Raw genomic sequence first — 18,038 nt, 5'->3', positions numbered from 1 at the left:
GTTATTCATGGGCAGGCAATGGTGGCACACATCTTTAATCCCAGCACTTGGGAGGCAGAGGCAGGTGGATTTCTGATTTTGAGGCCAGCCTGGTCTACAGAGTGAGGAGTTCCAGGACAGCCAGGGCTACACAGAGAAAATCTGTCTCGAAAAACAAAACAAAAAAAAAAAAGAAAGAAAGAAAGAAAGGAAGGAAGGAAGAAAGAAAGAAAGAAAAGTTATTCATATCCTCTGATTTTTGCCCTGGGAAATATTAGAAAAGATGTTTGTTTTATTACATGGAAAATATATACTATAGTTCTTGGGTCATATCTGGCTAGATTGGAATAAATTAATTCTTTTACCTTCTAAATATGCAGTTTCAGTTAATTTTAGTCATGATTTTATTTAGGTTCTCATGGCCAAATTGTGATAATTACTATGGCCTTTTCTGTACCTAAGATTATTATGAGATTTAATAATAGAAAACACATTTAATTGAAACTCAATTTTTAAAAAACTATTTTTTACATTATAAAACTATTATAGTAACATTCCTTATGAAAAATAGATTAAACAGTTAACAATAATGAAAATTGAGAAGTCAATTTCATTTGGCAATAGTCTTTTTTTTTATGCAAGTCTGTACAGGTCTTTATGTTGTGTTTTCAATTAATTTATTGTAGATAATTGATTCCTTTGTCATCTTCACTAGGATACTAGCCTTTATGGGTAATATTTTACTATTTTACATATACCTTCTTTATTCTTAGTTGAATTGCGCACTTTTTGAGTATACAACCATAGCTGCCTCATTAACAAAGCATTATGTGTCTAGTCTTCCCCAAATCATAAAACACAAATGTAAATTATAGCTCTAATTTTGTAACCTAAGTCAAATATATGGAGACAAATGAAATATGTATTGTGGTAGCCATTTCTTTAAATACTGTGTATATGTAAACAACAGTGCATTGTGAAAATCAGTATGGCTGACCTGAATGATGAGGGAGAGTTAGTGTTTTAAACGTCTGCTGTGTGAGCAGGAGGAATTGAGTTAGATCCTGGACATGGCCAGATGTGTTTATAACCCCACCTCAGTAGGGCAAAGACAGGGAGAACTAACCCTGGGCATGGCCAGGTGTGCCTATTACCCTATCTCAGCAGGGCAAAGACAGGGAGAACCAGTGGATTTGTGGGTCAAACAGACTGAAATCAATAAATATGTAAATAAATGTAATAATATTTTGAATTCTTAATTTTAAATAAAGGTTAATATATAAATTTGTTTTACTTTTAGTGTACTTTAAGAAATATCTGAAGTGGGCATAGTGACTCATGCTGTCACTCCCAGAACTTGGGAGGTAGAGGCAGGAGTTCCAGGCAAGCCTGGTCTACAGAGTGAGTTCCTGGACAGCCAGGGCTACACAAAGAAGGGCTGCTTTAAAAAACCAAAACCAAACCATACCATACCAAACCAAACCAAACCAAACCAAACCAAACCAAACCAAACCAAACCAAACCAACTAAAAACAAACATAAAAGAAAAAAAGAAAGAAAGGAAGGAAGAAAAGGAAAGAAATATATGCCTACTTATTATGTTATTTGGAGTCCAATTTAGAGATAGCAACTACATAGTAATTTTCACAGTGTTGGAAATATTTATGTATCTTAACTATTAACCTTTCAGCGATTAAGTGTATGAGGAATAAATATAAATAAATCTAAATAATTCATTATCATTAAAGAAGATTGATTATCCAAAGAAGGTTAAACTATAGCTTGGAGTTCATTCTACCCACTCCATACCTATAAAGTTTTCACAGATTGTTTTGAGAAAAAAACAAAACAAAACAAAACAAAACAAAACAAAACAAAACAAAACAAAAACCATTTCTGTGGGGAGTAGGTTATCCACCATTTGCAACCCAGAACTGCCTTCAGGACCATGATGAAGGAATCTATCAAGTAGGAACACAGCAGAGAATGGCAAACTGACCCGTCTTAAAGCATGGATGGGGAGAGAAGACATAATGTTGACTACTAAGCTGGAAACGTGCCCTCTAGTGTCCAGAGTGGTTATAATTGAGATGCCAAGTACAGTAATGACTGGCAGATCCATAAAGAGCTGAACCATTTGCCTAAGGTTGAAACTGGAGGGATGTACATCATGGAATGTCTGCTATGCTTGTCTTTGGTCTCTGTATAGTAGAAGCAAAATCAAACAGAAATGCAGAAGACTTTCGCCTACACCATCTTTTCAGCATTCTCTACTGGCCAAGCTTAGCATTATGGTACTGGCAAAGGAAAAATTGTTCACTGAAGTCAGCTATAATCTTGTAGGATCAGCACTGCTGACAAGCAGAAGGAGATGCTTGAAGTGAGAGATATAAAAGTAACTTGCATGCTTATTTCCACTGTCATTCATGTTCTTCTATGTGATTTTTGAAAATTTATGACCTACTTTTCATGTTTGGGTATACAACTTATGTAGAATTTACTTTTGTGCAGGGTAAGATAAGATCAAGGCATAGTTTATATGACTATATAGATCCCAGAGAATCAACTGTTTAATTAAACATCATTCTTAAATCTCAATAATGTGTCATGCAATGTAAGTATGCTTGTGAAAATAATTTTAGTCCTCTGTACTGCTACAATATTTTTTTTTGTATTTGCTTAAAATTAATATTACTATAGTTGGCATCAACTCAGCAATTCAGCACTACTTCTACTTTAAATATTTGTACCTATATTTTTTGATGCTTATGTTTTCTGTGCATTTTCTTTCTAAAAATAGTGGATTTGTAGTGCTTAACTATTCTTATAATATTACATTATCCAATCTGTAGCATAATATATCTTTTAATTTTATAAATAGTCTTAAATTTATGTCACTAAAATTTAAAGTTATAAGTCTAAGTGTCTGGTTAATCCTTTATTAGTTTTGATGCCAGAATATACAATGTGGCTGAGGTTTCATTTCCTTCTTACTGACACTAAGAAATCGATTTAGATATAAAATTTTGTATGTTCCTACCCCTAATGAATTAGCTTACTGGCTTTCCTGACTTTTCATTAAGATCTTCTCATTTGCAAATAGTTCATTACCATTGCCTGCGAAGAATAATAAAGTTTCTTTTCTTTGAATATCGGTGTTTTTCCTCATCTGTTTATATTGAGTAACATTGCACCGATTTTGGAGCTGAATACAGTTAATATTATTATCTTTTTCTGTCTATGGGGAGATTGTCTTACTATTATATTTTCCAACTAAGATTGTTGCTTATTGTAGTTTTGGGCTTAATCACATGAATAAAATATCGTGAATTTTGAGCTTAACAAATGTTGTATTGTCATTAATTTTAAATTTAGTAAAATATGTTTCTCACTTTATATTATGAAGTGATCCTCTTCTTACGAGGTAATAGCAAGTTACTTTGAGCTAAACATATAAGAGTTTTATGACTGACTTTTTGTTTTTTGGTTTTGGTTTTTCGAGACAGGGTTTCTCTGTGTAGCCTTTGCTGTCCTGGAACTCACTCTGTAGACCAGGCTGGCCTCGAACTCAGAAATCCACCTGCCTCTGCCTCCCAACTGCTGGGATTAAAGGAGTGTGCCATCACTGCCCAGCTTTATGACTGAATCAAATACAAAACAAGCAGGGTGCTTGTGTGTGTGTGTGTGTGTGTGTGTGTGTGTTTAGATTGTATTTACAATGATTTGGTTTAAATTTTATAATAAATTCATGGTAGTCATGCATGTTTATTTTCGTGTATTATGCTCTTCTTTGGATATCAGGTTATGCTTGCTTCTCAGAAATCATTGAGAAATAATCTCTCATGTTATATGCCTTAGTCAAGTATTTGATACAGTGAATTTAATGTAGTATTTAGGACTAAGACTTTTTTTATTTTACAATACTTTCAAATAGAATTTCAAGAAAAACATAATGACACCCGTTGTTTGTCTTCATCAAATGATCCTTAGGGCACTCCTGAATTGCTTCCCAATCTGAGAGTCTAGGTTGACCTGTCTACCATCTGCCTTTGGGGAGGATAAATAGTTTTGCCATCAATTATTATTCCCAAAGGTTTTAGAATGTGCTAGAGGTAATGTACTAGTCAAGAGGGACAAGAGGGCCAGAGTCCTTAAAAGAAGCAAGGTGATGACGCAGCACCTGCCCAGATATTGTCAAACATATCCAAGGCATGAAATACCCTGCGTAGGCTCTGGAGTCACCAAAGACACTGAACATTGCTTTGAGGCACCTGTGTTGCCATAAAGATCTCTATGTCTCAGGACACACTGTGTATCTTATTCTTTTTTTATTTCAATCTTCAGTGACTTTAGCAACCTACAGAGAGTTCCTCAGATTGATAGACTGGAAACTCTGAGTCAGGGTGAATGCCTGTCTGTACTTAAAGACTAAGGTGTGCCTGTACTTTGAGGTAAGAATAGTGGGTATAAGATTGCTGCATTGTATGTTTAAAGAATCTAGTACATTGAAAGAAAGTTGAGAGCCTCTGCTGATCTTAGATTAAGTGAAATCACTGCTCTGGGACAGATAAAAGGGATAAATTATCTGCTCTTCCACCACTGCTAGACTATTGTCTTCAAAAACTAATAAAAATAACCTTGTGTTGAGAGACTGTGCTATCTCTAATGGGAGTTCATTACTGACATCATTGTTGTCCAAAGACAGTACTACAAAATACTAAATAAAGATTAAAATGTCAAAACTGGTGAAGTGGAAGGGACTGATGGATGTTGCTTTGAATTCTTCTTTTCCTCACTCCTACAAATATTGTCAGCACTTACAAATCCTACTTGATCTTGCTTTGAGCTATTGGTCAAAGTGTCTTTGAGTCAGTGACTGAGTTGCCATGTTTAATATTAATATCCATTATTTTGATCAATATTTTTCTTCCCTTGAGATCAAACTATTTATCAGTTGCTGTGTGTGGCATTTCGTTTATTTCCCTCAAACATCTTAAATATTAATAAAATTCTCTAGTTAATACTACTTTATTTTTTATGTTCAAGGAAGTCTAGTGATCTATCAGGCTAAAATAGTTGAGGTATTAGGTTACAATTGCCACCTGACTTTCACTGACTCTAGATGGGTAGCCATTGAAAACAGGTGCTCATGTTTATAACCAATAATGACTCAAGACTGAATCCTCTACATTGAAAATATTTCTAAGGAGTAAGAGTGTTACCAAAGACATGAATGCTGGTGTGGCTCCCTGAGAAGGAGACGGAAAAAAACTCAAACTACTAAGGGTGGGTATAAGGAAGAAAGAAAATAATTTTGGGTATCAAAAATATCCTTACTGCTCAGTGATAAAGTAGACCAGAAACTTATGAAGGGAAGTGAAGGTAATGTATAAAAAGCAATATTTCCCAAAATGTAGCACTATCATAGCATTTAGATAACTGTGTAATATGCACATAAATTATTTTATTTTCCTTACTTTTTATATCTTAAAAGGAAGGATATTACCATCACCATGGAAAACTCATGTTACCTCTGTAGAGAATTATACACTGTTATTTCATAATTAAACTAATCAGGAAAAATTTCAGCATGATTCTGTTGATAGAGGAGTATAACTAGGTAAATGGAGGATAGGAATTTTGATGTAGAATTTTAACATAGAATACTCTATAGAAATAAAGTGTTGATTATGCTTGCCCAGCATACCCAGCATACGTAGCATACCCAGTCTGTGGCTAACTCTATCTGGTGCTCAGGAAGCTCACAACTCTTCTTGCAACTGGACACTGTATTCCTTGTTTATGTCTTTTCTGTTGATCTGCGAAGTTTTCCCATCTTTTCTCTATGAAGCATTCCAAATTCCTCATTTGGCACAGTATACCACTTCCTCTCAGCATGTACACATCCTGCTTGTCATAACTGGATTTATCTTAATTGTTTACTCAAGTTTTTATATGAATCTGTCATTCTGTTAACAAATGACAAAATTTGATAAAATAAGTAAGTGGTTCTAGATTTCTAAACTTCATGATGATCTTTATTATCCATCTCCATTTTGTCTGCCTGAACTTTACAACTGTATATTCCTCATGGTACTCACTACTAGAAATTACTTTTGCCCACTATTTTATTATTAATAACTTTTTGGAAGCTTCTTCTGTGTTTTTTTCTAACATTCAGATTACTTTTACACTGATTGTACTGTGACACAAATATAAATGTTCTCAAGCTGGCTGTTTCTTATCACATTCTTGAAAAGTCAGTAAAAATAAACCCACAAGTTGTACATTTTTTATTTCTCATCCATTTTTTAATTTAATTTAGTTATAGAACTTATATGAAGATCTACTCTGGTTCTATAGCATTTGCTTATACCTATAACACTATAACACAATATTCTCCTTTTATCCACAGTTTGGACTTTTGCCATTTTGTTACTTAGTACCCTCTCTGTTTAGATATCATTGTGTGTTTTAAAAAATGATGTTTGAAGAGTTAATTCAGTAATTAATATCGTCCCTATTCACAAGCTTACACTTCACAAGCTTTAAGATATTTATTATTGACCTTCCTATTTTAACACTGCAATATTTCCTTTATTATATTCTTTGTAAGTATACAATGAAACAAAAGAATAAATTAATGGGTTGATTAGCAAATACAAGGCTAATTAAATATAATGAACAGGTAGTAATTAAAATACCTAGCACAGAATAGGACATCCAAGCTTTGTTCATTATTACAGAGCTAGAACTGAGCTTAATTTTCTATTTATATCTTCCATTGCAGATTGAAGGGTCCTTTATCAGCATAATGTCTGTCATCAATGATTCCAACCTGTACCCTCGATTCCTTCTGACTGGTTTCCCAGGCCTTGAAACTAGATATGGCCTGATCTCCATCCCTATATTTTTGGTTTATGCCACCTCTATTGCAGGAAACATTACCATCTTATTCATTATCAGAACTGAGTCTTCCCTCCACCAGCCAATGTACTACTTTTTGTCTATGTTGGCACTCACTGACCTGGGCCTCTCCACTACGACCTTACCTACCATGTTCAGTGTGTTTTGGTTCCAAGCCCGGGAGATTCCCTTTAATGCTTGTCTAGTTCAGATGTACTTCATTCATGTTTTCTCAATTATTGAGTCAGCAGTGCTGTTGGCCATGGCGTTTGACCGCTTTGTAGCAATTCGGGAACCTCTGCGCTATGCAGCTATTCTAACCAATACTGTCATTGTTGGAATTGGCTTGGCAATTGCTGGAAGAGCCTTAGCCCTGGTCTTCCCAGCCTCATTCCTCCTGAAGAGGCTTCAATATCGGGTTATCAACATACTCTCCTACCCGTTCTGCCTGCACCAGGACCTCATAAAAACAACTGTATCCAGCCGCTGGGTTAGCAGCATCTATGGTCTCATGGTGGTCATCTTCTCCATGGGACTGGATTCTTTGCTTCTCCTCCTGTCCTATATCCTCATCCTGGGCACTGTATTGAGTATAGCCTCCAAAGCAGAAAGGATAAAAGCACTCAACACTTGCATTTCCCACATCTGTGCTGTACTCACTTTCTATACACCAATGATTGGGCTGTCCATGATCCGTCGCTATGGGCAGAGTGCTTCCCCAATTGTCCATGTGCTCATGGCCAATGTATACCTACTTGTTCCGCCTCTCATGAATCCTATTGTCTACAGTGTGAAGACTAAGCAGATTCGGGACAGAATCTTGAGGAAATTAAAGAAACACAAAGTTTAAGAAAAAGGAAATAAAAAACAATCTTTGCTTTCCATTTATTATAGTATTTCTTATTTATATAAATGTTTAAATGTAAGTGTTGTTAATAATATTTTGCCTTTAAGATGCTAGTTCCCAACCTCAATGTCAGAAAAATCTTTGTCTTTTCAGCATAGAGAATTAAAACTTGGCTTTATTTGCATTTTTAAAAAAAGCCTTCAATTTCTGAAAATATTCAGATTTCAAGGCAACTCTTACATAAATCCTAAAACTTAGATCAACAATAATGTCCTATATTTCTTTCCATAGTATAAAAATATTTTGCATATATATGTTGATTCAGTTAAATATAGAAAAAATATTTTTAAGTGGAAGTAGATGTTACTAAAATAAAATTGTGAGTTAATGAAATGTAACACTTTTCCCAATCTATAAGCTGCCCTTTTGTCCTACTGACAGTATCCTTTGCCTTACAGAAGCTTTTCAGTTTCATGAAGTTCCATTTATCAACTGTTTATCTTAGAGCCTGAGCCATTGGTGTTCTGTTCAGGAAATACTCCCCTGTACCAATGTGTTTGAAGGTATTTTCCACTTTTTCTTCTATTAGATTCAGTACCAAGTTTTATGTTGAGGTTCTCGATCCACTTGGACTTAAGCTTTGTGCATAGGGATAAATACGCATCAATTTGCATTCTTCTACATGCAGACAACCAGTTAAGACAATCACCATTTGTTGAAAATTCTTTTTTTTTTCTATGCATGGTTTTGGCTTCTTTGTCAAAGATCAAGTGTCCATAGATTTGCAGGTTTATTTCTTGGTCTTTGATTCTATTCTTGATTGACCTGTCTGTCTCTGTACTAGTACCCTGTGGTTTTTATCACGACTGCTCTGTAACACAGCTTGAGGTCAAAGATGGTGATTCTCCAGGAAGTTCTTTAATTGTTGAGAATTTTCTTTTTGTCTATTCTCAATTTTTTGTTTTTCCATATGAAGTTGAGAATTTCTCTTTCCATGTCTATGAAGGATTGTGTTGGAATTTTGATGGGTATTATATTGAATTTGTATATTGCTTCTGGCAAGAGGCCATTTTTACTATGATAATCCTACCAACCCATGAGCATGGGAGATCTTTCCATCTTTTCAGGTCTTCTTCAACTTCTTTTTTTTTTTTCAGGAACTTTAAGTTCTTGTCATATAGATCTTTCACTTGCTTGGTAAGAGTTACATCAAGATATTTTATACTATTTGGGGCTATTGTGAAGGGTGTTGTCTCATTAATTTCTTTCTCAGTCCATTTTTCCTTTGAGTAGAGAAAGGTTATTTCTTTTAGTAAGTTTTGCATTCATTCACTTTGCTGAAGGAGTTTATCAGCTGTAGAAGTTCTCTGGTAGAATTTTGGGGATTGCTTTTGTGTATTATCATATCATCTGCAAATAGCGATACCTTGATTTTTTCCTTTCCAATTATTATCTCCTTGATCTTCTTTAGTTGTCTTATTGCTCTAGCTAGAACTTCAAGTACTATATAGAATAGACAGGGAGAAAGTGGACAGCCTTGTCTTTTCCATCACTTTAGTGGGATTGCTTCAAGTTTCTCTCCATTTAATTTGATGTTGGCTGTTGGTTTGCTGTATATTGCTTTTATGTTTTTATATGTGCCATGAATTCCTGACTTCTCCAAGACTTTTAACATGAAGGGGTGTCGTATTTTGTCAAAGGCTTTTCAGCATCTAATGAGATGATCATGTGATTTTTTCTGAGATTGTTTATTAGTGGATTATGTTGATGGATTTTCTTATATTGAACCACCAATCCCTGGATCCCTGGGATGAAGCCTACTTCATTGTGATGAATAATGTTTTTGATGTGTTCTTCGATTCAGTTTTTGAAAGTTTTTGGGGTATTTTTTCATCTATGTTCATAAACAATATTGGTTTGAAGTTCTCTTTCTTTGTTGGGTCTTAACACATTTTCTGAAGCATAAGGGGAAGCATTTTTGAGATATCAGTAAACAAAATAGGAATATTGCTGTTTTTATTCCGAGTATGTTAAATGCATTTTTATCTTTGGACTATAATTACTACTGGTTCCAAATTATTTTTAAAAAAAACATTTCTGCCACGTTTCTCAAGCTATTTCTGAGCTATCTACAATAGGCATTTTGCATTTTGTCCTAAAATGTGGTCTCTAAGACATAGACATGGAGGAATGGATTTGTTTAATAGCAGTGTAATCCTGCATGCGTTGCGTTAATCTCTTTCTGGATTTCCTATAATAGACTGACTTGGAATGCTCAAGATATTTTAAATTTTGTTATTTAGGAATTTCATATATGCATATATGTCAAGTGCATTTCTTCAGCTTTACTTATGAGACTGATGGATATACTGATTTTAAATGTTAAGAATCTCTACACTATGTTGCTAAGAAAAACTTAATTTTCACCTGATATGAACAATATAAGTATCTATCGTCTATCTATCTCTCTCTCTCTCTCTCTCTCTCTCTCTCTCTCTCTCTCTCTTTATCTGAAAAATAGATTCTTCTCTCATACTATATATCCCAACCCCAGTTTACCCTCTTTCCACTCCTCCTATTTCCCACCACCTTCCCTCTCCCTTACATCTTCTTCCCTTCAGTTTCTTCTTCAGAAAAAAGCAGACCTCCAAGAGTTGACAACCAAACAGATATAGGAAGACAAAGCAAAAGTTTTAAAATCAAGACTGGATCAAGCAACTCAACAGGAGAGAAAAGTCTCAATAGCAAGCAAAAGAGTCAGAGATATATCTACTCTTACTGTTAGAAATGAGCCAATTGAACAGACAAAACATATACTCAGAAGAGTTAGTCCAGAGCTATGTAGGCCTTGTGCTTTAAATCACATAGTACAAGAAATATCTTCAAAGAATTGTGGTTTAATGGTTCTATATCTTTATCTTGCTTTATAAAGTTAATCTGTTGTCATCTGATTTACATACACCTCTGATTTTCTATTGAAAATTTACTTCTTGTTATTTTTTGTCAATTAATTCACATATTGACTTAATTTCTATTTCTATAGACATTATCCACATACTGTGAATACATGTATAAAATATGTTCTCACCTAAAACTCAGGGGACCTTGTTGAATAGGTGTCATAAAGATTGTAAGGTCCAGAAGATCATGGAGTATGCTATGATAGTATATGTCCTAGTATTATCAGTTCTACTCATAAATTCTCATCAAAGTGATTCCCCAAATATGATATCAACAACAATGATACAAATGAATATGATAAACTGGATGAGGCAAAGACTATGAAGCCTTAACCCTACACAAAAATCTACAGGCAACTGAATCAACATGAGAATGGGAGTGGTAGTCCTCACCAGAGACTAGCACAACAAACAATTGTTTAGAGCCAAACAGTTAGCCTTGAAAATATTCATTCAAGTAACAACATGTGGACTCAATAGATTTTATTTAGGAATATATATGAACATGAAGATCCACATATATACATACAATAACAGTTAGTGGAAAAAAAAAGAGAGAATGGGTTTAAAGGGAGTGAAAAGGAGCATATGGGAGGGTTCAGAGCGGGAAAACGGAAGGAAGAAACAAATTTTAATCTTAAGCAAACTAACAAACAATAACCTCCCAAAAATAAAAGAGGAATCCCCTAAAAGACATCAAACAAATAAACCCCTAAACTAACTTTTTTAGACTTACAGAAAAAGATTAAATTATACAGAGTTCCCAGTTTTATAGCACCCAGTTACTCCTATTGCTAACATCTTGATTAGTACGGTACATTTGTTGCTAATTAATGAACCATGAGTGATACTTCATTGACCAAGTGATGTACTCTTTCTGTATTCACTTAATTCCTATCATCTTCTTTTCCCTCCCAGATATCAACCAGAGTACCACATGCCATTAGTCAGAGTTGTTCTTCAACTCCCTTTTAGTTGTAAAATTTTCTTGGGACTTGCTTTTCTCCTACTGGGTTTGATCACCCAGTCTTGATGTGAGTGTTTATTCCTAGATATTGTATTTTGTTACTCCATCTGTGTTCAGTTGATATCACTAAGAAGCCTGATCTTTCCTGAAGGGAAACTGAGGAGGAGTGGTTGCGGAGAGGGAAGGTGAGAGGAAACCGAGCAGAAAAGAGGGAGAGGAAAGTACAGTCGGGATATATTGTATGAAAGAAGAACAAATAAAACTTTTTCATTGTTAAAATCTTAACAGTTGAAGAGTGCTAAACAGGAATTTAGTAAAATGCCCTTCTAGTTGGATTTTTCTAATAATTTTTACAGGAATAGAGAAGAATTGTGTGGTTGTGGGAAATAAAATCACTGCAGCAGAATTCTACTTTCAATGTACTATGTTGAGAAAATACATTGAAAGTTTAAATTGCCACAGCTGATGCTCACTTTGTTCATGTGACTTGGGTAGCATTTCTAATATCCCTCTAACTATTCTATTCTCCATCTTTCCCTCTCCCCTCTCTACCTTTCCACTTATCTCTTCCTTTCCTTTACTTTGTTTTAAACTCTTTCTTTCTAAAGTGTAGGAAACATAACTCTGAGGTAGAGTGCTTATCTAACATGTGGGAGGTCTTGAGTTTGATTCCCAGACCCATAAATGAAATGAAATAACATCCTTTTTTCATCATTGTAGTTTTTTTATATAAAGTCATTATGCATAGATTACACTGAAGAGGTTAACAGTTACCTGTCCTCTCATTGTTAGCAGAAAGCATTCTACATTCTGAAATGTAGAAATTCATACCATGAAATGGAAGTATGTTTCTTTCCTTATCATTTATTCAGTAATTCATTGTTAACATGTATTTAAATATTTTATCTCTCTCTTTTTTTTAGTATCTTATCTTTCTATGAGGTCAGGATCTCAAACTTATAATCATCTTATCTCAGCTTTCCTTGTTTATAACTATAGGTATGGGCTACCATGACAATTTATTTCATAATTGAAATTATAGTAAGGTCATTTGATTTTATTTTTTCAAATTTCCCTTGATTTGCCCAGAAAGAACTCTCTTAGACAATAATTGTATCTTTGACACATACCCATGAGTGTGGGAATTGAATTTCTGGTTTATTTATGTATTTATACTTTTAAGGACAGTAGTGTCTCAGTTGTTTCTTTATTAATATAAGTATTTATGGTTTTTTATATTTATGGTTTTTAAAACTACAAAATGCTCCACTACAGTCTGGAATAACTTGTCAAAATCCTTGAATCATTCATTCCATTGTCCAAAACACACTCATTGTTTCAATATATGTAAACATTGTTTGAATGCTGCATTATTTCTTTTTAGTAAACTGTATTATTTATATGCCTTCTGGATTTGCAAAGAAAAAGTCATAGTTTGTCGATGAACACATTCATACAAATACATGTGCATATTTTTGTATGGTAAATAATCTTTATCAACTTTAAGGAAACAATAATTAATGCTCATGTCTCTAACTGTAACTACTTGCCATCTGTCAATTTTGTTTTCTGCCTTCTTCTTAAAGATAAACTTTTACTCTAGTAATGAGAAGCAATATTTTTATTACTACTGGATATAGGATTGTTCAAATTGGAATATAAATATAGCAATATCACAATTGTATATTTTATATGCCCTTTGTCCTTTGTGTGATCTTCAAATAGTTTCCTTTAGTATGGTGATTAACTGTCATTCCCTGAAGTGCCTCATAGATAGGAAGATTTTAATTTTTTCCTTTTATTCAAATTAGATATCTTTTTCTTTCATATTATATCCCTAATTATGGTTTCCCTCTGGCTACTCTTCCCAGTTTTTCTAACTTCCTGTCCCACCCAGATTAACCCCATTTCTATGTCTCACTAAAAACTTAACAGGCAGTAAGACAAGGCACCTCCTCTTGTGTTAAGGCCGGATGAGGCAACATATTAGGAAGAAAAGGGTCCTAAAGAAAGGCAAAAGTGTCAGAGACAGCCCATATTCCAAGTTGATATGTTGTGTTTGGTTGAAATTCATGGGAGGTCTGCCTTTTTCTGAAGAGAAATTAAGGGATGGATGGGGAAGGTGACGTGGAGGGCACTGGGAGGAAGTGAGGGAGTCTAAACTGTGGTTTTGGATGTAGACAGTACACAAAAGAAGAATAAATAAAAACTTCAAAAAGAAAAATCTAAGGGATAATAGTAAAATAATATAAAACATAATCAGATAAAACAAAAACTAACACATCAGAATAGGACAAAACAAATAAACAGAAAAGAGGCAAAGAGAAGACGAAACAAAGGTACTCACTGTTCACACACTAAGGACTCTCATAAAAACATTAAACTGGATGTGATAATACATGTGCAATGGACCTGTAGGATAAAAAGAAACAAGGAAAATAACATAAAAATGAAAGAAAAATTTTAAAATGATAATATCTTAAAGGAAAAGCCTTGACATGACAACATAAGACAAAGAACACCCAAAGACACTGTTGAGTTTTTTTTATTTGGTTCTTTGGTTGTTGTTTTGTTTTTTTCGTTTTGGCTGTTTACTGCTGGGCAGGCAACCTACCTGTAAGAGTAGTTTGCTTCCTCAGTAAGAATTCCTTGGAGGAAACTAAATTTTCATTTGTAATTAATTATCAATTATAGGTAGCTTTTAGTTTAGGGATCAGGGCATGTGTCTAGTTCTCTTTTCAATTCTAGGACCCTAACTTGGGCAGAACTCTGCAAGCCCTGTGCACGCTGCCTCAGTCTCTGAGTTCCTATGTGCATCCAAACTTGTGGATTTAGAGGGCCTTGCTTTTCTCAGTGCCCTCTGCCCACTCTGGCTCTTACACTCATTCAGCCTCCTCCTCTGCTGTGTTCCTTGAGCCCTGAAGATAGGGATTTGATGGATTCATCCCATCTAGGGCTGAGTGATCAAAGGGGTCTTACTCTCTGCATAAAGTCTGGCTGTGGGTCTCTATATTTGTTCCCATCTGCTGAAGGAAGCTTCTCTAATGATGGCTAAGCAATGCGCTGATCTATGAGTGTAACATATGTCATTAGAAGTCATTTATTGTTGTTTGTTGTTGTTTTGTTGGGTTTTTTTGCTTGCTTATTTTGTTGTGTTTTGTTTTGAACAGTAGTACTTTGTTTTACCCTAAGTTCCTGGGCTATCTAGTCTCAGATCAATTGTTACCCTAGATGTATCAGGTATGAGTTACATCTTGTAGAGTCAAATAAGATATTGACAAGGATTCCCTCCCTTTTTTTCTTCCTTCCCTCCCTCCTTCCTTCCCTCTTTCTCTTCTTTCCTTTCTTCCTTTTTTCCTGCTTGCCTTGCTTCCATCCTCTTTGCCCTGTTTTTTCTTCCCTCCTTCCTTCTGTAATTTCTTAGGTTTATTTTATGCCTAACTTTGATTAGTCATGTTATTTGAATTCATTTTGTCTTCTTTTGTATATTTTGAGCCATTCTAACTGTTGAGGCTAAATCATGAAAACAATGTAATCCAAATATTTATTTCTATGGGCTTGGTCTTCTGTCAAAATCTATAATCTGAAACTGAGTTATGTCACAAATATGTGAGACTCAGTGCAACAATCACAAGTGGAAACACTCACTTTCAAGGAAGGCCATTTTGTACTTAAACGCTTTGACTTGTCAGTGATTGACACTGCATTTAGTCCCACTGTATGATCATAAGAGTGGTTTTGTTTAATACCTATTTAATATATATAACCTTTCTATCTATGTATCATATTCTAGTAATTGTTCATTTCTTCACCTTTGTTGTTTTTTCAATCTACATTCAATGGAAAACATTCTATACCCAAACTAAGAATGTTCATTTTGACCCATGATTTAAGGCCAGTTTGTCTACTCAGTTCTCACACACAAAAAAATGTTAGGGTTAGGGTTAGGATTAGGGTTAGGGTTAGGGTTAGGGTTAGGGTTAGGGTTAGGGTTAGGGTTAGGGTTTGTTAGGGTTAGGGTTAGGTTTAAGCTATGACTGTCACTTACGAAGCGATTTGTTAATATATTCTGAAATATCAAACAATACTTTTCTATAACATGAAATTTGCAACATAGAAGTTACAATCAATATGAAAAATGCATTGAAGTCCCTTTAAATCCATTCCCCATGCAGCAACAGTAGTGTTCGTTTTCTCCATCCGCACTTAGACCTCCAAGGAGATGTGGCTCTCTGGCACATTCATCAAAGTTGAAATCACAATGGTCTCCAAGGAATCCAGTTGCATAGTCAGAAAAGTAATCCCCAAAAGCCTCTTGACATATGGCACCGTGTAGAGATGTCTGGCATTCACATTCACCATTTTCCAACTCACTTTTCACACCTGAAATCACAGTGTCTTTCTTGGTACCCAGGAACACAGAAAGAGAATTGTCCATTAGTCCATCCGGGCACAAAGTCCTACTGTGGCAAGGGCTGGAAGCACACTCATTATGATCTGTCTCCCAGAACTTTCTAGCATATCCAGCAGGGCAGATACAGGTAGGGTACTCAGTGTCTTTATGGCAGATGGCTATATTTTGGAAGGCATTCCTTCCACAGGAATTTCTGGCAGTTTCACTGGTCAGCCCACTGTTTCCAGGATGGCATTGACACAGGAAGCCTCTTTCCCCTAGTGTATTCACACAAATGGCAATTCCTTGGCAAGGACTGGAGAATCAAGTGTCTTTTAGATCTTTGCAGTCTTTGTCCAAATTATTGGCTATGTTTAAATAACAATCATTTTGTGGAAAACACTTGTGCATAGAATTGTTTTGGCAAGAAACACTGTTGACAGCCATATTTATCACTGCTGGCCTAGATACACAGGTGTCCTGTGTGAAATGGGCATGCATGAATGCAGTAAGAATCCCTACCAATTTGAGGGTAGGCACTGTGTTTAATTGTCCTCAGAGGATCAATAGAGAGATATTATAGGCGTACCTCTCTTCTTTATCTACCTTGGAGACTCAGGCTATGTTTTAATCTGTCAGCTTGGATTCTCAGACACAGATTCACAGATAACTGTCCTCTGAGAGGCTCCACACAGTAGCTGACCAAAGGAGATGCAGGCATCCACAGCCAAACATTAGAACAAGCTCTAGATTTTTTTTTTTTTTGGATGAGTTGGGGGAAAGATTGAGGAACCAAGAGAGGATAGGGACTCCACAAGAGTCAAATAATCTGGAAGACCAACAGAATCAAATAACCTGGATGCTTGGGGCTCCCAGAGACTGAACCACCAACCAAAGAGCATACAAGGGCTGAACCTAGGGTTCCTGCACAAATATAGCAGATGTGCTCTTTGGTTTTGTCCTGGAATATCTTGGCTTCTCCATCTATGGTGATTGAAAATTTTGCTTCATATAGTAGTCTGGGTTGACATTTTCGGTTTCTTAGAATCTGCAAGACATCTGCTCAGGCCCTTCTAGCTTTTAAGTTCTCTGTTGAGCAATCAGGTGTGATTCTGATAAATCTGCTCTTATATGTTACTTGGTCTTTTTCCCTTGTAGTTTTTAATAGTCTTTCTTTGTTCTGTAGATGTAGCATTCTGATTATTATGTACAGGCAGGAGAATTTTCTTTTCTGGCCCATCTATTTGGTATCCTGTAGCTTCTTGAATTATAATAGGCATCTCTTCAGTTATGAAAATTTTCTTCTATGATTTTGTTAAAGATGCTTTCTTGGCTTTTGAGCTTAGAATCTTCTCTTGTTATTCTTATTATGCTCAGGCTTCATCTTTTTACAGTATCTCAAATTTACTGAATGTTTTGTGTCATGAACTTTTTAGATTTTGCATTTTCTTTGACTATCGATTTCTATCGTCCTATTTTCTACGCCTGAGATACTCACTTACATCCAGGTTAGTGTTGGTGATGCTTGTGTCTGTAGTTCCTGTTCTCTTTCCTAGGTTTTCCATCTCTAAGATTGCCTCTATTGGTGTTTTCTTTATTGATGCTATTTCTATGTTCAGTTCTTGGATAGTGTTATTGTATCCTTTACCTATTTGATTGTATTTTGCTGTATTTCTTCATATTTATTCATTTCCTCTTTAAAGGCCTCTATCATCTTTACAAGATTGGTTTTAAGATCATCTTCTTATGCCTCCATTTTTTTAAAGATATCCAAGGCTTGCTGTTGTAGGATAGCTGGACACTGGTGGTGTCATGTTGCCCTGGCTCTTGTTGACTGTGATTTTATTCTTTCCTTTGACTATCTGGTTTTCCCTGAAGTTGACTGAACAATCCTGATGCCAGCAGTACTCCTCAGAAAGGCAGAGAGAGCCCTGACACAGACAATGGAGGTCACAGAACATCACTCTGCTGCCAAGGGATTGGTGA

The 18,038-nt window shown here is 35.3% G+C and overlaps 1 protein-coding gene across 1 annotated transcript; it reads left to right on the top strand.

Moving 5' to 3' along the window:
* The first annotated feature begins 6,790 nt into the window (after positions 1-6,790).
* On the top strand, positions 6,791-7,735 carry LOC114632768 (olfactory receptor 51G2-like). Its single transcript, XM_028781380.1, has one exon. It carries the CDS (start codon positions 6,794-6,796, stop codon positions 7,733-7,735), a length of 942 nt encoding a protein of 313 aa, XP_028637213.1. The 5' UTR covers positions 6,791-6,793.
* The last annotated feature ends 10,303 nt before the right edge of the window (positions 7,736-18,038 follow it).

This window comes from Grammomys surdaster, unplaced genomic scaffold, assembly GCF_004785775.1.
Source record: "Grammomys surdaster isolate TR1022 unplaced genomic scaffold, NIH_TR_1.0 425, whole genome shotgun sequence".
Lineage (NCBI taxonomy): Eukaryota > Metazoa > Chordata > Mammalia > Rodentia > Muridae > Grammomys > Grammomys surdaster.
Note: the sequence above shows the minus strand (reverse complement) of the source record. Positions and strands in the feature narration are given on the sequence as shown.